Here is a 23,673-nt window from a genome sequence, read left to right as displayed (position 1 = left end):
TATATATATATATATACACACACACACACACACCCATAAGCAAAATCAAAACAGTCCAGCAAAAATAAAGTACAATAGATTGACCCAAAAAACAAAGGCAACTAAAAATTATATCTATACCAGAACAAAACTAGTTAAAGCACAAACTGGAAAACAAAACTAGAGCAAGCTGCCAATTGGGGGAAAAAAGCAATGAAAATAAAACTAACAAATATGTAGAGAGGAAAGGAAAGAAAGAAAAGAAAGAAAGAATAAATATGCAAAGTTTAATATAGATAGATAAAGATTTATATACATTAAAGATTAACTGCAAGGGGAATAGAACAATAGAAAAAGCAAAGGAATAAATGTAGAAAATAATAATAATAATAGGTTTTAAAAATTAAAATTGCTTAAAAAGAAAAGAAAAAGGAAAACTCCACAGAACTACAAAAGCCCAACGTAGAGGCAGAGGTTTATAACAGCAATAAAAATGTGACTGAGGAAAAAAAAAAAAGCTCAAAAGCTTGTAGTCCCAATAAAATTGACAACTACAACAGAGGTGGGAAATGGGGCGGGTGGGGGGGGGGGCGGATCCAAAAGCATCTACAGAGTAAGTCAAAACATAAGAATAATAAATGTTTTTCTTGAGTCACTGCTGTCAGAATCCTTTCCCTCAGGAGTCACAGTCCACCTCACCTCCCTAGGATGCCCTCCAACACTGTGGTGATCTCTGGACCTGCTGTGGGGGCAGCGCAGATTCTAATCAGGTCCTATTCCTCTGTGTTCTTGCCTCCAACGTCCACAGCTATCAAAACTAGTACATTTTCTTTTGGGGGAGCTCTCAATGGCCTTGTATATATTCCATAGACACAGAGTCTGCCTAGTTGATCATGTGGATTTAATGTGCAGCTCATACAGATGGTGGGAGGGTTTTGGGTCTTCTTCCTTAACAACACTGCCCCTGGGTTTCAATTGCGGGTTTATTTCCACCTCTGCATGTGGGTCGTCCACTGGGGTTTGCTCCTGAGGCTGCCCTGGAGGACTTGGGTTTGCCCCTGTGAAGGCCAAGTGTGGAGGTGGTGCAGCTGCTTAGGTTGCTGAGGTTCTGGCAGCACAAGGTACTCAGGAGAGTTGGCTTCTAGGACAGCAGGAAATATAGTGCTCTAGAATGGTATGGAAACCAGTATTGGCCAATAGGCACCAGTATTCTTGCCTTGAGAACCCTCTTCCCTGACAGAAAAGCCTGCCAGCCCACAGTCCATGGGGTCGCAAAGAATTGGACACTACCAAAGCAGCCTGCACACATAGAAGCAAGATTTTTTTTGCTTGTGGCAGCTCTGCCCCAGTAAGAGTTGAGCATGAAGGTGGTGCAGCTGCTTGGCTTGCGGGGACCCTGGCGGTGCCAAGTGTGCAGGGCATGGACTGCCTCCACTACAGGAGTTATGGCCCTATCCGAGTCTTTCTTCAAGCCTCTTGTAGCTGGCGATCAGAAAGCCTCTTTGGCCAGCTTTCTCCGTAGTTCCACCCATTCAGGCACTTAGAGGGCTCCCTTGCCTGGGGTCCTTCTCTGTTGCTTGGCACATCAGGCACTTAAAGGGGCACCCTGGGTGGAGTCCTACTCTGTAGTTTAATGTGTCAGGGGCTTGATGGGCCAGCCTTTCTGTTGTTCAGCTGCTGATATATTGTGCATGGTTCTATATACTCTTTTCCTCTGGTCAGATACTCCTGTCCACTCTCAGCTGATGTTCTGCATGCCCTTCTGTGTCTGAAGGTATATTCCTTGTGTATCCATGAAGAGATACATACTCCATGTCCAGCTACTCCTCCGCCATCTTGTTCTCCCCTCAGGCAATTACTTTTCAGCACAGAGCAAGCAGCTTAAAATGAAACACAAAACATCCTTGCCTTTGAACATCCTCTGGCCATTGGTGACACATAGCCTTCCCGCAGATTGTCAGCCTCCATTTTTTTTTTTTTTTAATATGACAGAGGAGCCTGGTGGACTAAAGTCCATGGGGTTGCAGAGTCGGACATGACTGAGCGACTTCATTGATTGATTGATGTATTTATTTATGTGGCTGTTCCAGGCCTTCATTGAGGCATGTGAACTCTTAGTTGTGGCATGTGGGATCTAGCTCCCTGACCAGGGATCAAACTAGGCCCCCTAAACTGGCAGCACAAAGTATCAGACCCAGGGATTGAACCTTGGTCTCCCACATTGCAGGGAGGTGCTTTACCGTCTGAGCCACCAAGGAAGTTCCTCCTTTGTTTTTTTCCTACTTTTTCAAATTTATTTCAACAATATATCAAAAATGTTTGGAAATTCCCCTTTGCCTAATGAGACAATAGAGATCTTTTGAAGAGGAAGAGGCAGTAAATTTATTCATATGCCTATTTGACAACATAGCAGCATAATTTCTACAACAGTGAAAATGGCAAACAGATAGGGTAATTTCCATTTTTAAAAAATACTTTTTCTCAAATGGCCTATAACACACCAAATATTTTTCTTTTGTTTTACTAAAAGAATTTTCATTAGTTGTATTAACCCTATCAAAAAAAGTACACTGGATGACCAAGGAAATTTATAATAGAGAAAAATCTAAGACACAATATTCACTTTCATACCTAATATCCCTTGTACATCACTATCTTGACTGTTCTTTCTCACCACTTAGACTGTAACATAGCACTGGGAGTTTAGCAGGCCATTGATTTTTATATTGGCTTCCCTGGTGGTTCAGATGGTAAAGCATCTGCCTGCAACACAGGAGATCTGAGTTCCATCCCTGGGTCGGGAAGATCCCCCGGAAAAGGAAATGGCAACCCACTCTAGTACTCTTGCCTGGAAAGATCCCATTGATGGAAGAGCCTGGTGGGCTACAGTCCAAGGGGTTGCAAAGAGTCAGATATGACTGAGCAACTTCATTGATTTTTATACTCCTCTTTAGGATCCAGTTCTCTCTTAGATGGGTGACCACCATGCTCATCATAGCCACTGGCAAAACGATTATCAAATACATGTCTGAAAGGGAAGTCGTCATTGATAGACAGGTTTTATCTAACAGGTTGACCTAAGATGGCCTTAGAATTATAGCCTTCAATATGATGAAGCAGAATTACAATTCATACATTGTATCAAATTGCAAATTATTTATTATGCTGTGTAACTACTCATTGGCGTATGAAGGATTGGTGTTTATGTGTCAGGGAAGGTTTTTACACAGTCATGAAGAATTGTTTGGCCTTTTTCGATTTGTACTTAATTATCTTCTTATTTCTGCTTGACAGCTTTCACTGCTACCTGTAATATGATTTCTCTCATTGCTATAGTGGAGATAAACACCATTCCTTCATTTTCTGATAACCATGAATGGGTTATGATATGTGTTGTAGACATTTGTTTTACCTCCACCACCATCCCCAAAATGCTAGTGAATATACAGACCCAGAACCAAGTTATAATCTTTGAACTCTGCATCACTCAGATGTACTGTTTCATATCCTTTATAGAATTGGAAAGCTTCCTCCTGAACGTGATGGCCTGTGACTAGTTTGTAGCAATCTGTCACCCTTTCACTACATGGCCACCATGAAACCCCAGCTCCCTGAACTGCTGGTTCTGGTGTCCTGGAACATCAGAGTCCTATATTCCTTGTTAGAAAGCTTAATGGTGTTATGACTGCCATTCTCTAGAGTTGAACATTCCCACTTTTTCTGTAAAATTAATCCAGTGATCCAACTTGCTTATTCTAGCAACTTTCTTAATGACTTCTTGAGATATTTTGCAGCTCAACCTCTGGGTGGAGGTCTTCTGGCTGGTGTCTGACTTCTACTCTAAGAAAGTCTCTTCCATTTGTGAAACCTCACCAGCTAGCTGGTGGCTCGGATGGTAAAGGATCTGCCTGCAATGATAGAGACTCAGTTTCCATCCCCGAGTTGGGAAGATTCCCCTGCAGAGGGGAATGGCTACCCACTCCAGTCTTCTTGCCTAGATAATTCCACAGAAGGAGAAGGGCTACAGTCCATGGGATCGCAGAGTTGGACACAACTGAGAGACTAACACACACACACACACACACCCCCCAGCTACCTAAAGCTGCATAACAAGCTTTCACAAATGGCATGGTTTACATAATGACTTAATTACCAGATGAGATTTTATGTTTCGGAGTCATTTTGATCTATGCTTCGATATTCACAGTCTATAGTCAGCTGTGAGCCACTACATCATCTTTTTATAGTTCATATATAATATTTTGTGAGACTGTTGTATATACCACTGTGCTAAGTCACTTCAGTCGTGTCCGACTCTTTGTGACCTCATGGACTGTAGCCTACCAGGCTCCTCTGTCCATGGGATTCTCCAGCCAAAAACCCTGGAGTGGGTTGCCATCTCCTCCTCCAGGATATACCACTGGCTTGAGCCAAATTATGTCAATGTACTCCATGTATAGGGACTTCCCGGGTGGCACTAGTGGTAAAGGACCCACAAGCCAGTGCAGGAGATGTAAAAGACATGGTCCATCCCTGGGCCAGGAAGATTCCCTGGAGGAGGGCATGGCAACCCACTTTAGTATTCTTGCCTGGAGAATCCCATGGACAGAGAAGCCTGGTGGGCTACAGTTCATGGGGTCGCAAAGAACTGGACATGACTGAAGTCACTTAGCATAGCACAGCAGAGCACTCTATGTATAGGTTAATCTAGTTTACAAAAAGATAAGTTTACCAAATTTGATTTGCCTCAAGTCAGTGTCACTTGCATCCACATATGACATTTTGCTTTCTATCTAGTGATATGTCTCCTTAACTCTGTTATTAAAACGTGACTCAGCTACCTGGTTCCAGGTCCTACCTTGAGCCATGCATCATTAGATATTTTTTTCCCTTTAATTTAACTGATTGAAGTATAATGCAAACATATACAGCACACGTGTAAGGTGTACAATTTGCTGAATTAAAGGAACCATATGAAAATTGAGTACATACTGCCTAGGTTTATTTATGTATTTATATAATTAGAGGAGGTGTACAAAAGCTTTAAATTCATTGTTAAATAATTATAAAAATAAAAGTTGAATATCCCTTAGCCTCAGGTTCTTTATTTCTGATGTTCATGTGGAACAATAAGCCTAATTCAGAAGAATGTGATGAGGAATAAATTAAATGTGTGAAAACCTTTTTGAGTATAAGAGCTATTTCATGAATTAGTAGTGTTTATGTGTATGTGTATTTATATAAGATTTTCTTATAAATAAACACACATATATGTACATGGGCTGCAAGTGGGCTAAGTCCCTTCAGTCATGCCCAACTTTTTGCGACCCTATGGACTGTAGCCCTCCAGGCTCCTCTGTCCATTGGATTCTCTAGGCAAGAATACTGGAGTGGGTTGCCATGCCCTCCTCCAGGGGACATTCCCAACCCAGGGATCAAACCCACATCTCTTATGTCTCCTGTATTGGCAGGGTTCTTTACCACTAATGCCACCTTGGAAGCCATATATGTACACAGAGAGATTCCATGATCTCATCATTTATGTTGAAAAGTTTTTAATCAAGAATTGAAGAAGATAGAAATAAAAATTGTTATAGGTGAATTAACAGGAAATTACTCAAGTGTAGAAAGTTAGACAAAAAGTTTTGAAGTAGAAAAGTTTTCCTAATTTTTAATAACAAATTATTTTTCCTACCTTAATGTTCAAACTCAAAGTCAGGACCACATTTGCATTTATAAAATGAGAAATCCTCGGTATCACATTTGTAGAATGGCCAAATTAACTTTAGATTTTTTTTTCTTCCACATACACTCGGTTTTCAATACAAAATGTTCTTACTCAGGGGAAAAAAAAGAAATGAAACTGAAAAGTTTAAATTTAGTCACCTCCAAAAACATTTTATTGGATAAATGTCTGTGTAATATTGTTGTTGATGCTATAACAAATTACCACACTAGAGCTTTAAAAGAAACAAATATATCTGCTTTTAGTTCTGGAAGTCAGAAGCCCAATTAGAATGCTAACGTCAAGATTCTGTAGGACTGGATTCCTTCTGGGTTTTCCAGGAGAGACTCCATTTCCCTCCATATTCCAGTTTCTTGAGCACACACATTCCTTGGTTCATGGCCCATCTGCCATCTTCAAGGTCAGCAGCATATACAAATCTCCCTCTGATTTCAACGATTTTGCTTTTTCCACATTCAAAGGACCATGCTGACTACACCAGTTTGTACATGAATAATCGTGGCCAATCTTTTATCTTTGGGCCACCTGATTAGCAAACATATCATCAGTTCAGTTCAGTCACTCAGTCGTGTCTGACTGTTTGTGATCCCATGAATCACAGCATGCCAGACCTCCCTGTCCATCACCAACTCCCGGAGTTCACACAGACTCATGTCCATCGAGTCGGTGATGCCATCCAGCCATCTCATCCTCTGTCGTCCCCTTCTCCTCCTGCCCCCGTTGCCTCCCAGCATCAGGGTCTTTTCCAATGAGTCAACTCTTCACATGAGGTGGCCAAAGTATTGGAGTTTCAGCTTCAGCATCAGTCCTTCCAATGAACACCCAGGACTAATTTCCTTTAGGATGGACTTGCTGGATCTCCTTGCACTCCAATGGACTCTCAAGAGTCTTCTCCAACACCACAGTTCAAAAGCATCAATCCTTCGGCGCTCAGATATCCGCTACCTTAATCCTCCCTTGCTCTGAAAACACAATATTGCAAGTTTCTGAGGACCAAGATGTGGGTTATGTTTTAGAGGATCTTATTGAGCCTACTATAAAATCTTTTTCAGAGATATGTTACTTGGTGACATTCAAGAGCCTTTATGATGGGAATACCAAACCACCTTATCTGCCTCCTGAGAAATCTGTATGCAAGTCAAAAAGCAACAGTTAGAACTAGACATGGAACAACAGACTGGTTCCAAATTGGGAAAGGAGTACTTCAAGGCTGTATACTGTCCCCTTGCTTATTTAACTTCTATGCAGAGTACATCATGAGAAACACTGGGCTGGAAGAAGCACAAGCTGGAATCAAGATTGCTGGGAGAAATATCAATAACCTCAGATATACAGATGACACCACCCTTATGGCAGAAATCGAAGAACTAAAGAGCCTCTTGATGAAAGTGAAAGAGGAGAGTTTAAAAGCTGGCTTAAAACTCAACATTCGAGACATCCGGTCCCACCACTTCATGGCAAACAGATGGGGAAACAGGGGAAACAGTGACAGATTTTATTTTCTTGGGGCTCCAAAATCACTGCAGATGGTGACTGTGGCCATGAAATTAAAAGATGCTTGCTCCTTGGAAGAAAAGCTATGAACAATCTAGACAACATATTAAAAAACAGAGACACTACTTTGCCAACAAAGATCCATCAAGTCAAAGCTATGGTTTTTTCCAGTAGTCATGTATGGATGCGAGGATTGGACTATAAAGAAAGCTGAGCAGTGAAGAATTAATGCTTTTGAACTGTGGTGTTGGAGAAGACTCTAGAGAGTCCCTTGGACTGCAAGGACATCCAGCTAGTCCATCCTAAAGGAAATCAGTCCCGAATATTCATTGGAAGGACTGATGCTAAAGCTGAAACTCCAATACTTTGACCACCTGATGCAAAGAACTGACTCATTGGAAAAGACCCTGATGCTGGGAAAGATTGAAGGCAGGAGGAGAAGGGGACGACAGAGAACAAGATGGTTGGATGGCATCACCAATTTGATGGACATGAGTTTGAGTGAACTCTGGGGGCTGGCGATGGACAGGGAAGCCTGGCCTGCTGCAGTCCATGGGGTCGCAAAGAGTTGGACATGACTGAGCGACTGAACTAAATTGGAGGATAATTGTTTTACAGTGTTCTGTTGGTTTCTACTACACAACAGTGTGAATCAGCCATAATTACACATATGCCCCCTCCATCTTGAACCTCCCTCCCACTCCCGACCCCTCTAGATTGTTACAAAGAACCAGGTTCTTTGCCACTAGCGCCACCTGGCTCATTTATTTTTGTTTTTATTTCCATTATTCTAGGAGGTGAGTCATAGAGGATCTTGCTGCAATTTATGTCAAAGAGCATTGTGCCTGTTTTCCTCTAAAAGTTTTACAGTTTCAGATCTTAAATCCATTTTGAGTTTGTTTTTGTGTATAGTGCTATAATTGATATATAGTTGGCATACAATCTTGAGAGTCCCTTGGACTGCAAGGAGATCCAACCAGTCCATTCTGAAGGAGATCAGCCCTGGGATTTCTTTGGAAGCAATGATGCTAAAGCTGAAACTCCAGTACTTTGGCCACCTCATGCGAAGAGTTGACTCATTGGAAAAGACTCTGATGCTGGGAGGGATTGAGGGCAGGAGAAGAAGGGGAAAACAGAGGATGAGGTGGCTGGATAGCATCACTGACTTGATGGAACATGAGTCTGAGTGAACTCCGGGAGTTGGTGATGGACAGGGAGGCCTGGCGTGCTGCAATTCATGGGGTCGCAAAGAGTTGGACATGACTGAGCGACTGAACTGAACTGAACTGAGTGTTAGTTTCAGGTGTAATATATAGTGAGCTGACATTTGCATACATTATGAATTGATCTACTGGTTCAGTTCAATAACCATCTGTCCCCAAAGTTATGACAATATTATTGACCATATTCCCTATACTGTTTATTACATCCCTGTGGCTTACTTATTTTATAACTGGATATTTGTATCTCTTAATCCCCACCACCTATTTTGCTCCATCATCACCCTCCCCCCTGTCAAACATTCATTTGTTGTCTGTATCTATGAGTCCGCTTTTTTTTTTTTTCACTCATGTGTTTTGTGTTTTTTACTCCAAATAAAAGTGATATTCCACATATAAGTGAGTCTTTCTCCATCTGACTTTTTTCACTTAGCAAAGTACTATCTGGAGCCATCATATTGTCTCAAATAGCAAGATTTAATTTTGCTCTCATCAGGAACATAAAAACAGATTTTTCAAGCTTAACAGTGAACTCAGAGTTGGGCTAAAGTACTGGGACCTTAAGGTTTATTGTTCTGGAAGACAAGAGATATCATGGAAGATGTAATAATCACTGAATTAATCTGGCTTGTAACAGTGTCTCCTAGACATGGAGAATGAGCAGGAAAATTCTGTTATTTGTCCAGACCAGTGTCCCAGAAGGAAACCAGTTATTAGAGATTGGCATAACAAGAGGGCAATATGCTAATGAACAGACATAGGGAGTTATAAATATCTCCTCTGTTTCATCCCTCAGCCTGTGCAACCTTTGGATGAACAGGACATGGTTGTTGCTTATGGACTCATAACTCTGGCTGGGGGAACCAGTGCTTGACTTCCATCCTGCTGTCTTGTCTGGAAACAGAGCTTCTATCTCCACCATCAACCATCCAAGAAGAATTTGGACCTCTATGATAAGATCTTCTTCTCAGAGACTCCACCCAGGTGAGCCCAAGAGTCCAGTAAATACTGCAGAAGGTCAGAGGGAATGGCAGGCAATAACATTTACCTGAGTTCACCTGATAGGCAACCCAGACTAATCTAGGGCCAAGATCACTGTGGTCATTTGCTTGACTAATTAATTAATGCCTTATTTTATGATGCCACAAATAAAAAGGAATATTGAATTCAACAATGCAAGGAGCAATGCTGACCATAAAACAGCGGACATGGAAGCCCAATTAGAAGAGGAAATGGGAGGTGTAAAGTGCTTCCAGTAAAACCTTGAACCTAAGTCCAAGCACTTCTACAATTCACTTGAGTAGAGACAAAGGGTATTAGCTGTGGAGGTTTGTACAGAGATGCAGGGTAGTTTTCTTAAGAAGGAGCATATTTGACTATGATAAGTAAGATCCAGACCAACAGCAGTTCATGAAACATACACTTCATAGTATCTTCCTTCTCTTAGTATTCAAGTGAAAATAATTATTCATTATGTGCAAATAGGTGTGCAAATTAGCTTTCTTTGCAATGAACAAATGCCCTGCAAATCTGAATACATTTGTTAGGTTAGTTAATTACTTCTTCTACTTGAAATTGCCTGCCAGCTCCTTTCCTTTCAAATAGTGAATTCAGCACATTTTTATTCCTGTTTTTCACTGTATTCTTCCAAACTAAAAATTGAATTTTTTTTCATAAAGTTTGCTGTTTGCCACTTAGATATGTACGTATACAATTATGTTTGCAGAATGTCTGAGGGTTTATAATTATTACAAAGTCTGTGTCAGTCATTTTATGTTCTCTCTATTTTTTAAGGGATGGAATTGAATCTTTGCCTTAAACAAAAGCAAAGATTACAGAACATTTGTTTTTTAGCACCCTACACTCCCTGCATAGACAATACATGGAACGTAGTCACATTTCAATTTATATTTTATACAGGCATGAAGGAATGTATCATTAAAACCGTGGAATTCACGACATGTTGAGGGGAAATCACTATTAGAGATGATACAGAGGATTCTCTAAAGAGGACCAAATCCATAAACAAAATATTGAAAAGTTGAGAATCTTTGCCTTAAACAAAAGTGAAAATGAATGGTCTTCTTACTTCATCTTACCCTGTCGCCAACACTAAGTTTTTTAATTATAATAAGTTTGTTAAAACATAATTGCATATAATGTGCTAGTTGCTTCAGTCATGTCTGACTCTTTGCGACTGAAAGCCCTCCAAGCTCCTCTGTTCATGGGATTCTCCAGACAAGAATACTAGAGTGGGTTGCCATTTCCTTCTCTAATATGGCCTCCCAAGTGATTCAGTGGTAAGGAATCCACCTGCCAAAGCAGGAGACACAGGTTCAATGCCTGGGTAGGAAAGATAGATCCCCTGGAGAAGGAAATGGCAAGCCACTCCAGTATTCTTGCCTGGAGAACCCCATGGACAGAGGTGCATGGCAGGCTACAGTCCATGGGGTCAGAAAAGAGAGCTGGACACGTTTTGGAAACTAAACAACAACATGTAATATACTGTATCCATTGAATGTGTAAAAATTGAAGAAATTAAAATGTCATTTAAAAATTAAGACTATATTCTGTTAGTTTCCGTTGTATGCAACTTGAGAAAGTCTAAAATAAGTTTTACTGCTTTGTTATGAATTTGTTTTAAATGGTTCATAGCAATACAGGCATACCTCAAGAAACAAGAAAAAAGTCAAATAAATAACCTAACTCTACACCTAAAGCAACTAGAAAAGGAAGAAATGAAGAACCCCAGGGTTAGTAGAAGGAAAGAAATCTTAAAAAATAGGGCAGAAATATGTGCAAAAGAAACAAAAGAGACCATAGCAAAAACCAACAAAGCCAAAAGCTGGTTCTTTGAAAGGGTAAATAAAATTGATGAACCATTAGCCAGACTCATCAAGAAACAAGGGAGAAAAATCAAATCAATAAAATTAGAAATGAAAATGGAGAGATCACAACAGACAACACAGAAATACAAAGATCATAAGAGACTACTATCAGCAATTATATGGCAATAAAATGGACAACGTGGAAGAAATGGACAAATTCTTTGAAAAGTACAACTTTCCAAAACTGGACTAGGAAGAAATAGAAAATCTTAACAGACACATCACAAGCACGGAAACTGAAACTGTAATCAGAATGTAAAATTTAAAAATAAAATAAAATTAAAAAAAAAAAAAAAGAAATCTTCCAGCAAACAAAAGCCCAGGTCCAGATGGCTTCACAGCCGAATTCTACCAAAAACTTAAAGAAGAGCTGACACCTATCCTGCTCAAACTCTTCCAGAAAATTGCAGAGGAAGGTAAACTTTCAAACTCATTCTATGAGGCCACCATCACCCCAATACCAAAACCTGACAAAGATGCCACAAAAAAAGAAAACTACAGGCCAATATCACTGATGAACATAGATGCAAAAATCCTTAACAAAATTCTAGCAATCAGAATCCAACAACACATTAAAAAGATCATACATCATGACCAAGTGGGCTTTATCCCAGGGATGCAAGGATTCTTCAATATCCGCAAATCAATCAATGTAATACACCACATTAACAAATTGAAAAATAAAAACCATATGATTATCTCAATAGATTCAGAGAAAGCCTTTGACAAAATTCAACATCCATTTATGATCAAAACTCTCCAGAAAGCAGGAATAGAAGGAACATACCTCAACATAATAAAAGCTATATATGACAAACCCACAGCAAACATTATCCTCAATGGTGAAAAATTGAAAGCATTTCCCCTAAAGTCAGGAACAAGACATGGGTGCCCACTCTCACCATTACTATTCAACATAGTTTTTGAAGTTTAGGCCACAGCAATCAGAGCAGAAAAAGAAATCAAAGGAATCCAAATTGGAAAAGAAGAAGTAAAACTCTCACTGTTTGCAGATGACATGATCCTCTACATAGAAAACCCTAAAGACTCCACCAGAATATTACTAGAACTAATCAATGAATATAGTAAAGTTGCAGGATATAAAATCAACATACAGAAATCCCTTGCATTCCTATACACCCATAATGAGAAAATAGAAAGAGAAATTAAGGGAACAATTCCATGCACCATTGCAACGAAAAGAATAAAATACTTAGGAATATATCTACCTAAAGAAATTAAATTTCTATATATATAAAACTATAAAACACTGGTGAAAGAAATCAAATAGGACACTAATAGATGGAGAAATATACCATGGTCATGGATTGGAAGAATCAATATAGTGAAAATGAGTATACTATCCAAAGCAATTTATAGATTCAATGCAATCCCTATCAAGCTACCAATGGTATTCTTCACAGAGCTAGAACAAATAATCTCACAATTTGTATGGAAATACAAAAAACCTTGAATAGCCAAAGCAATCTTGAGAAAGAAGAATGGAACTGGAGGAATCAACCTGCCTGACTTCAGGCTCTACTACAAAGCCACAGTCATCAAGACAGTATGGTACTGGCACAAAGACAAAAATATAGATCAATGGAACAAAATAGAAAGCTCACAGATAAAGCCACACACCTATGAACACCTTATCTTTGACAAAGGAGGCAAGAATATACAATGGATTAAAGACAATCTTTAACAAGTGGTGCTGGGAAAACTGGTCAACCACTTGTAAAGTAATGAAACTAGAACACTTTCTAATTCCATACACAAAAATAAACTCAAAATGGATTAAGGATCTAAACATAAGACCAAAAACTATAAAACTCCTAGAGGAGAACATAGGTAAAACACTCTCCGACATACATCACAGCAGGATCCTCTATGACCCACCTCCCAGAATATTGGAAATAAAACCAAAAATGAACAAATGGGACCTAATTAAACTTAAAAGCTTCTGCACAACAAAGGAAGCTATAAGCATGGTGAAAAGACAGCCTTCAGAATGGGAGAAAATAATAGCAAATGAAGCAACTGACTAAGAATTAATCTCAAAAATATACAAGGAACTCCTGCAGCTCAATTCCAGAAAAATAAACGACTCAATCAAAAAATGGGCCAAAGAACTAAATAGACATTTCTCCAAAGAAGACATACAGATGGTAACAAACACATGAAAAGATGCTCAACATCACTCATTATCAGAGAAATGCAAATCAAAACCACAATGAGGTACCATTTCACGCCAGTCAGAATGGCTGCGATCCAAAAGTCTACAAGCAATAAATGCTGGAGAGGGTGTGGAGAAAAGGGAACCCTCATACACTGTTGATGGAAATGCAAACTCATACAGCCACTATGGAGAACAGTGTGGAGATTCCTTAAAAAACTGGAAATAGAACTGCCATACGATCTAGCAATCCCACTGCTGGGCATACACACTGAGGAAACCAGAAGGGAAAGAGACACGTGTACCCCACTGTTCATCGCAGCACTGTTCATAATAGCCAGGACATGGAAGCAACCTAGATGTCCATCAGCAGATGAATGGATAAGAAAGCTGTGGTACATATACACAATGGAGTATTACTCAGCCATTAAAAAGAATACATTTGAATCAGTTCTAATGAGGTGGATGAAACTGGAGCCTATTATACAGAGTGAAATAAGCCAGAAAGAAAAACACCAATACAGTATACTAACGCATATATATGGAATTTAGAAAGATGGTAACAATAACCCTGTATACGAGACAGCAAAAGAGACACTGATGTTTAGAACAGTTTTTTGGACTCTATGGGAGAGGGAGACGGTGGGAAGATTTGGGAGAATGGCATTGAAACATGTATAATATCATATATGAAATGAGTCGCCAGTCCAGATTTGATGCACGATACTGGATGCTTGGGGCTGGTGCATTGGGATGACCCAGAGGGATGGTACGGGGAGGGAGGAGGGAGGAGGGTTCAGGATGGGGATCAAGTGTATACCTGTGGCGGATTCATGTTGATATACGGCAAAACCAATACAATATTGTAAAGTTAAAGAATTAAAAAAAAAAAGCATTAATTCTTCAGTGCTCAGCTTTCTTTATGGTCCAACTCTCACAAAAAAAAAAAAAAATGTGATTACCTGACATCAGTTTTCTTATTTCATAAGGTAATGTGGGATAGGAAACTTCTGAGGGATGTGGTGAGAAAAAATGAAATCTGTAAAACTATTTGTGTAGACCAAAGAAGATATTCAAGGGTATGGTGTGTGTATGTCTGTGTGTTCTTTGTATATATTTTTCTCTCAAATAAACCCATTCACATACATGTGTATAAATGCACACAGATTCATTTATAATCCCATATAGTATGTTGAGGGAAACATTTAAAGAGAGTTGGATGGTAAAGAAATGAAAAGAATGAATGTTAGACTTAAGATAAAAGTCAAAGATTGTATAAATGTTGACAAAAAGACACAAAGAGAATGTGTGACTTTACTTTTGATATGAATTATCTACCTTAAGGCCTCAAAGTCAGAACTACATCTATATTTAAGGAATTTGTAACTCAATTCATCAGAAATGGGGCAAAATATCCCTTAATTGACTTTGATTTTCTTCTTCTTTTAATGTGGGACTTCAACACAAAATACCTTGATCTAGGGGAAACTAAATGGCTAAACTGAGAAGCTTAAAACCATTTCCGATGAGCCATATGTTATTGGATAAATGTGTATATTACATTCCTATTGCAACTATAACAAATTACTATACTAATGGGTGCAGAATTAAAGCTCTGGAGAACAGAAGTTGCTCTCCCTCTCACTGGACTCAAGGCAAATGTGTGTGAAAGCCGAGATGCCTTTGGACACTCCAAGAAAGAATGAACAGCCTTACTAGATTAACTTCTAGTGGCCTCCTGCATTCCTTATGTCATAGTCCTTTCAGCATCTTCAAAGCCAGCAGCACGGCATCTTCAAAGCTCTCCCTGGCTACAATTCTTCCTCTCTCCTCCACATTTAGAATACCATTGCCATTACTTATGTTGTTCAGTCGCTAGGTTGTATCTGACTCTTCAAGACTCTTCATGGACTGGAGCATGCCAGGCCTCCCTATCTTTCACTATATCCCAGAGCTTGTTCAAATTCATGTCCACTGAGTCAGTGACTCTATCTAACCATCTCATCCTCTGCCACCCTCTTCTCCTTTTGCCTTCAGTCTTTGCCTTTGCATTACCAACCTGGATAATCCAAGCTAATCTTCTCAGCAGAGAATGAATGATCAGAAAGTTTTTTATCTGCTATATTTATTCCCCCCTATACAAGCTAACATATTTAAAAGTTCTTGTGATTAGGATGTGGACAGCTTTTTTGGACCATTATTCTGCCTACTACAAAGGGTTTTCCTGATGTATATAATGTGATGTCATTCAAGAGCTGTTATATGAAGACGTGAACACAGAATGCATTACAGCTATGACAGTGAGTAAAATCTTTTTCTTATAAAATTATATACAAAAATGATATTGGGTACAGAAGATGTAAAGTATCACCTATACCCTATTGTAACACAGTGTGTGCTAAGTTGTCTCAGTAGTTCACCAGGCTCCTCTGTCCAGAGGATTCTCCAGGCAAGAATACTGGAGTGGGTTGCCGTACCTCCTCCAGGGGATCTTCCCAACCCAGGGATCAAATCCACATCTCTTACATCTCTTGCATTGGCAGGCAGGTTCTTTACCACTATCACCACCCGGGAAGCCCATATTGTAACAAAGGACCTTAGCCTTATTAAAGTGTGCCCACAGACCAGGACCTGCAGCATCACTCGGGAGCTTGTTAGAAATGCAAGGTCCTAGGGCTCACTGCAGAGCTAGCTGGTCAGATTTTGTACTTGAATTAGAATCCCTGATGATCTGTATGTGCAAGGACATAAAAGAAGTGCTGGTATAAAATGGGTTTTCTCACCTTCTCAGGGTTAACATTTGTGGCAGGATAATTATTTGTGTCAAGTGCTATACTGTTTATTTTGGGGTTTTAGCAGCATCCCTTAAAACACTGCCAAATATCCCCAGGAGCAAAATCATCCCTGATGGAAAACCACAACCCAAAGTTTGAGAACTGGAAACATTCTGATGGAATTCCATTCATGACTCCAACCTGAAATAGGCTTGCAATTTTCAGTAGAAAATAACATACAGCAGAACTTTACATACTTCTGAATTCTATACCTGAAATGGAGGATGGAGTTATAATAGTGCTACCTCACAGAAACTGGTTCTCTGAAAATTAAATCAGATAATCCCTCTAGTGTGCTACGGTAGGTTATGGTGCTTGAAAATACCAAAATATGCATCATAACTTACAAATATTTTTAATTAGGAACTAATCAATTCCCCTTAACTTCAGAAATAAGTATGAAGTCCTATCTTCCTGACCCAGGGATCAAAGGCAATCTCCTTCATTGCATGCAGATTCTTTACTGTTGGAACCACCAGGAAAGCCCACTTAGCATACTCAATTCCCCTTCACTTCAGGAATAGGTCTGAAATTCCTAGTAGAGTTAGTAAAAGTGTCAGGAAGAGGGGAAGTGCACTGCTCAATATTTTACATCAAAGGAGCAAAGTTGGTCCTCTAATAAACAGGGCAGTAATAATTTCCTAAGGGTATCTTGGGCCATGCCCCCACCACAAGTCAGTGCTTTGAAGAACCAAGGAACCTATGCAAGAGAATTGCCTCATTCTCATAGGGCTGATAACCTGCTCTCCTGAGAAACAGAAAATCACCAGGAAAAAAATTTTTCTTTCTGTCCAGACCAAGTTCCACAGGGAAATCCAGTGTTTATACGTTATTGTAACGCAAGGGAAATGCTTCTAATGAGCAGATTGTTGTTTAGTCACTAAATCATGCCCAACTATTGTTAGGACCCCATGAACTGTAGCCCACCAGGCTCCTCTGTCCATGGGATTTCCCAGGAAACAATGCCGGGGGTGGGTTGCCATTTCCTTTTCCAGAGGATGTTCCAGATCCAGGGATCAAACCCATGTCTCCTGCATGGGCAGGTGGATTTTTTTACCACTGAGTCACCTGGGAAACCCAACGAGCAGATATTGAGCTGTAAATATCTCCTCCGCTGCATTCCCTGAGTCTGTGTAACCTGAACATGAATGAGACACAGCTGTAGTTTTGGAGTCCTATGTCTGACTAAAGGATCAATGAGTGACCCCTTCCTGCTGTCTTACTGGGGAAAGAGTTTCAGACTTCATCATCAGACATCTGGGAAGAGATTCAGATTTCCACACAAAAAAACTGTCTCAGAGTTCCCATGCAGGTGAGTCCAAGAGCCCAAAAGACACTGATGGAAAAGGTCAGAGGAAGGAAATTCTAGAATGCTTACTTGACATCACCTGAACAGCTGCTTAGCCCAGACCAGAGCCCAGAGACCACTGTGGTTGTTAGCTTGCTTGATTAAATATCAAGGCTTCTTTATGATGCTAAAAAGAAAAGTGAACACTGAATTCAATAAGACAATGCTCAGTGATACCCACCAAATGATAGGAATGAAAGCCCAATTATGAGAGGCATAAAGTGCTTCCAGTAAAAGTAGAACATATGTCCAAGCATCTTCCTAATTAACTGGAGTAGAGAAATAGGGTATCAGCTGTGCAGTGTATAAAATAAAGCGAAGGCATTTCTTTCTAACTTTTAAGATTGAATTTTTTACCATATTTCCAAATTAATGAGAAGGATCCACACCAAGGCATACCTGCAAATACATCCTTGCAACTACAGTACATATATTTAACAGTATAGGAAACATATGTCAGAGTGTCTTCTGTGAATACATGAAAAAAATTAAGATATAAAAAGGAGTATGCTAATGAGGTTAAAGTGAAGTGTGAAAGTTGCTCAGTCGTGTCCGACTCTTTGCGACCTCATGGACTATACAGTCCATGGAATCCTCCAGGCCAGAATACTGGAATGGTAGCCTTTCCCTTCTCCAGGGGATCTTCCCAACCCAGGAATTGAACTAGGGTCTCCTGCATTGCAGACAGATTCTTTACCAACTGAGCTATCATGGAAGCCCTAAAATACTGTAACACTTTGTATTTCTGCAGAAAACTTAGAGACTCAAGAAAACCCTTGCTACTCTTTTGACAGTTCTCACCCCAAAATATGACAGATCTTTAAGGTTTTCCCAGGTCTATGATATGAAAGAGATTTCCTATGGCTTTCTTAAATTATACACTGAGTTAGAGAAAAGATTTATATATTTGGTCACCTTTTTATTTATCCATTTTTTAATTTTCAACCTTTCAAATAATTTTTACAAATGACTTTTGTTCAATTGACTTTTGGGCATATTTTTGGCCATAATATTTTAAATTTATTTACTTAAATATGTTTATTATCTTACTTCTGAGTTCCTTTCCTTATTTAAGGTGCTTGTGCCCACCCTTGGTTATTGTTCAGTCACTCAGTCATGTCCTACTCTTTGTGACCCAATGGACTGCAGCATGCCAGGCTTCCCTGTCCTTTACCATCTCCCAGAGCTTGCTCAAACTCATGTCCATTGAGTTGGTGATGCCATCCAACTATCTCATCCTCCGTCAACCCCTTCTCCTCCTGCCTTCAATCTTTCCCAGCATCAGGTCTTTTCTAATGAGTTGTCTCTTCGCATCAGGTAGCCAAAGTCTTGGAGCTTCAGCTTCAGCATCAGTCCTCCCAATGAATATTCAGGATTGATTTCCTAAACAGTATGAAAAGGCAAAGAGATATGCCCACCCTTATATTTTATATATTTAGATATCAAGGCATTATTCTTATGCTGAAGTTGTAATCTCTTTAATTTTTTGTAAAATGTTAGAAGGAGGAAAAGAGGCAAAGTTTTTTTGCAAACAGTTCTTCAAATAAATATGAAATATGCACAGGAAAACCATGTTCTTCTATCTGATTTTTAAAATGACAAATTTCATTTTATATTCATTGTATGTTTTAAACATCCTCTTTTTGAAGCTTTGGTTTTTTCCCATTCTTTATTTTTCTCTTGGGCTACAGATTTCATACATCTATCAAACCATAAAGATAATATTATTTTATTCTTTCTTTGGATTAATTTATTTTTTCTTTTTAATCATTTTTCTGGGCATTAAGCAAATATAAGAGAACATGAAATTTCACCATAACCAAAGAAGTTTTTCTTCACCACAGTCTCTCAATGGATCATTTGAGCTTATTAGATCTTTATACCCTCTGACGTCCATTTTCTCTATATGTGTGTGTCTCTATTTCTCTGCCTCTCCTTCTCTGTCTCTCTCTTTCTCCCTCTGTCTCTGTCTCTGCTTCTCTCTCTCTCCGTGTGTGTGTGTGTGTGTGTGTGTGTGCGCGCGCGCGCGCGCGCGTGTGCACGCTTAATCACTTCAGTCATGTCCAACTCTGCAACCCCATGGACTGTAGCTGACCAGACTCCTCTGTCTGTGGGATTTTCCAGGCAAGAATACAGGAGTGGGTTGACATTTCCTCCTCCAGGGAATCTTCCTGACCCAGGTGCAAGCCCATGTCTCTTGAGTCTCCTGCATTGTCAGGCAGATTCTTGACTATTACACTGAGAAGCCCAAATATATATACATACATATTTCTTAAAATCCAGGTTTTGAGAAAGAATATAGACTCATATACAGACACATATTCACTTAACAACTCTTTATGTATGTTTAATACATGGCATAAAAAAGCAATGCTAATTTCAAAGCACAAGTTTATTGAACCTGGGAAGTTTGACACTGGACGTTCTGGGTGCCTTTTGTGTATAACCTGATCTGATTAATTTGAGCTATTTTGACCTCTAACTTAATCAGGATAGTTAGGGGTGAAAAGGATATGTTAGTAACAGCCTATGAAGCCAGGATGTACTCTGTGTGTGTGTATGTGTGTGTGTGTTTCTGTCCCTGACTTGTGGAATGTGAGATGTCCTCAAAGCAAGGATACTGAGCTCACATATTCCAAAGTGACTCTTACACTAAGAGACCAGAATTCAGTCAAAAGAAGGGATTCATTTAAAGATACAGGTCACCTTTGCAACAATTTCATAAAGTGCTAGGGGAAAATAGTGTGGATGAGGGGATCCTTGTGCCTTGAAAAGTTAGCATCAGCTAGAAGGCCACCTTTTTTTTTTAACATCCTCTGACTTCATTTCTCCTCACTCTCCCTCCTGTCCATTAATCTCCCCAAATTGGCTTTCTTTTTTTAAAAAACATAAATGTTATGAACAAATACACTAGAGGCTTCTGCAATGAATGTATATCCTGCCTACATTACAGTTCTACTGATATATTCATAGTTTTTTTTTCTTCCTTTAGGTCTCTAACCAAATATACTGTATTTTCAAGTTTTTCTTGAAGCCACAAAAAATAGCACACCCTTTTTGCTTTGTCCCTTAAACCTACTGCAGCCATCTGACATGCTACATATATTGCATATATTTTTAATTAGCTTATATTATTTTTTATAACTGGAATTTAGGAGCTTTTTGTTTCTCAGAACCCTGTACTTGTTGCCTTGATGGCACCTGGACATTGCCCAAGTCAATTTATATTCCCCAAAAGAATGAAAGAATTTCTCATTAAAACTATGGAATAGTAAAACAATTGTACTATAATAAAAATTAATTTAAAATAAAAAATCAATTTAGAAAAATTAACTTGAAAAGTTAAGAATATGAAACAGAAAAAAAAAAACTGTGGAATACATGACATCTTGAGTAAAAAGATAAAAGCACTAGTTTGCTAGTTAGAGAAGGCACAGACAATTCCCTAAAGAGGATCAAATCCATGAACAAAATATTGGCAACCTATTGTGACAGAAAATTATATTGTGCTTAGTCATGTCCAACTTTTTTTGACTCCTTGGACAGTAGCTGCCAGGCTCCTCTGTCCATGGGATTCCCAGGCAAGAATACTAGACTGGGTCACCATGCCCTCCTCCAGGGGAACTTCCTAACCCAGGTCTCCCACATTGCAGGCAGATTCTTTGCCATCTGAGCCATCAGGAAAGTCCTCAGAAAGTTATAAATGGTAGCATTTCAACTGTGTGGTTAATGTCATTTGGTGCAAAAAAAAAAAATCACAATATTAATGTTTTCCTTGTAGTCACCTCTATCACATGGCACCAAGAAACATAACAAGAGATTCAGAATTTTTGCTTCTGGGACTTTCGGAGAAACCAGAACTGCAGCATCTCATATTTGGACTTTTCCTCTCCATGTATCTGATCACTGTGTTTGGAAACATGCTCATAATCCTAACTGTCAGCTCAGACCCCCACCTCCACACCCCCATGTACTTCTTCCTCTTCAACCTGTCCTTTGTAGACATTTGTTTCACCTCCACCACCATCCCAAAGATGCTGTGGAACATCCAGACACAGAGCCAAGTTATAACTTATGAAGACTGCATCACCCAGATGTTTTTTTTCATGCTATTTGCAGGGTTGGACATCTTCCTCCTGACAGTGATGGCCTATGACCGTTTTGTGGCCATCTGTCACCCGCTGCATTACACAGTCATCATGAACTCCAAAATATGTGGAATTTTGGTTCTGGTTAGCTGGATCATCAGTGTCCTGGATTCCTTGTTACAAACCTTAATGGTCTTAAGGCTGTCCTTTTGCAAAGAGGTGAAAATCCCTCACTATTACTGTGAAGTCAAGTTGTTGATCCAACTTGCCTGTTCTGACAGCTTTCTTAATGACATGGTGATGTACTTTGCAGCTGGACTGCTAGGAGTTGGTCCCTTTGCTGGCATCCTTTACTCATATTCTAAGATAGCTTCTTCCATACATAGAATCTCATCAGCTCAGGGGAAGTATAAAGCATTTTCCACCTGTGCATCTCACCTCTCAGTTGTCTCCTTATTTTATTGCACAGGCTTAGGAGTGTACCTCAGCTCTGCTGCTACCCACAGCTCACATTCAACTGCAACAATGTCAGTGATGTACATTGTGATCACACCCATGCTGAACCCCTTCATCTACAGTCTGAGGAACAAAGACATAAAGAGGGCTCTGAACACTTTCTTTAGAACGCCACCTAGAAAAGGATTACTTGTCTTCCACTGAGGAAGGGCACATGATTGAAGGCTTCAAAGCCTCAGAGCCAGAAATTGCAGATCTTTAATGAGATTCTTTGATCAGATTGTGGGATTCAAACTTGCTCCTTCTATTTATTTCCTGGAGTTTCCACTTATTTGACTTCAACGCCTCCCTACAATTTCTGTAACTAGCTTGATTAAGCTTGTGAGCTCCCTCATATCTAAAAGATTTTCCCCTTTCTGTTTTTTCCAACTCTCAAATTTATCCTCACCCTTGGATCTGAAAAATTGGGGAATTCACATTTATCATAGGATTTATCACATTTATCATAGAAGGGTTTCTTTTTTTAATTGAAGAAGAGTAGTTTACAATGTTGTTAGTTTCAGATATATAGCAAAGTGACTCAGTTATACATATACATAAATTTTTTCAGGTTATTTTCTCTTGTACTTTATTACAAAACGTTGAGTATAATTCCCTGTGGTATATAGTACATCTCTATTTGTTATCTATTTTATATATAGTAGAGAAGGCAATGGCAACCCTCTCCAGTACTCTTGCCTGGAAAATCCCGTGAACGGAGGAGCCTGGTGGGCTGCAGTCCATGGGGTCGCTAAGAGTCAGACACGACTGAGCGACTTCACTTTCACTCTTCACTTTCATGCATTGGAGAAGGAAATGGCAACCCACTCCAGTATTCTTGCCTGGAGAATCCCAGGGACAGAGGAGCCTGGTGGGCTGCCATCTATGGGGTCGCACAGAGTCGGACATGACTGAAGCAACTTAGCAGCAGCAGCAGCAGCATTGTGGATATGTTAATCCCTAACTCTTAAATTATTCCACCCCCTACCATTTTTCTTTGGTAATCATAAGTTTGTTTTCTATCTGTGGTATATTTCTGTTTGGTACATAGGTTCACTTGTATCATTTTTTTAGATTTTACATATAAATGATACCATGTGATATTTTTCTTTGTCTTAGTGTGATAATCTCTAGGTCAATCCATGCTGCTGTGAATGTCATTATTTTATTCTTTTATGGATGAGTAATATTCCTCTATATCTGTACCACATACATATGTTCAATGAGTTTTATTCTCCTCATTAAGATTCCACTGTGTTCTTCAGCTCTGTGTCCATAATGCCTACCACTGGCAAAAATTGATTATTGAATATACCTGTCTTCATGTAGATTCCAAAAGTGAAAGTGGAGTCTCTTAGTCACGTCCGACTCTTTGTGACCCCACGGACTGTAGCCTACCAGGCTC

The 23,673-nt window shown here is 39.5% G+C and overlaps 1 protein-coding gene across 1 annotated transcript; it reads left to right on the top strand.

The window, feature by feature from the left end:
• Window positions 1-21,461: 21,461 nt before the first annotated feature.
• On the top strand, window positions 21,462-22,433 carry LOC129619693 (olfactory receptor 7A17-like). The gene has a single exon (XM_055534978.1). It carries the CDS (start codon window positions 21,480-21,482, stop codon window positions 22,431-22,433), a length of 954 nt encoding a protein of 317 aa, XP_055390953.1. The 5' UTR covers window positions 21,462-21,479.
• Window positions 22,434-23,673: the final 1,240 nt, after the last annotated feature.

Source organism: Bubalus kerabau, chromosome 1 (genome assembly GCF_029407905.1).
Source record: "Bubalus kerabau isolate K-KA32 ecotype Philippines breed swamp buffalo chromosome 1, PCC_UOA_SB_1v2, whole genome shotgun sequence".
In the NCBI taxonomy this organism is placed as follows: domain Eukaryota; kingdom Metazoa; phylum Chordata; class Mammalia; order Artiodactyla; family Bovidae; genus Bubalus; species Bubalus kerabau.
Note: the sequence above shows the minus strand (reverse complement) of the source record. Positions and strands in the feature narration are given on the sequence as shown.

Excerpts from the sequence above, each read along its gene's own strand:
- LOC129619693 (XM_055534978.1), top strand. The coding sequence starts at position 21,480 with ATGGCACCAAGAAACATAACAAGAGATTCAGAATTTTTGCTTCTGGGA.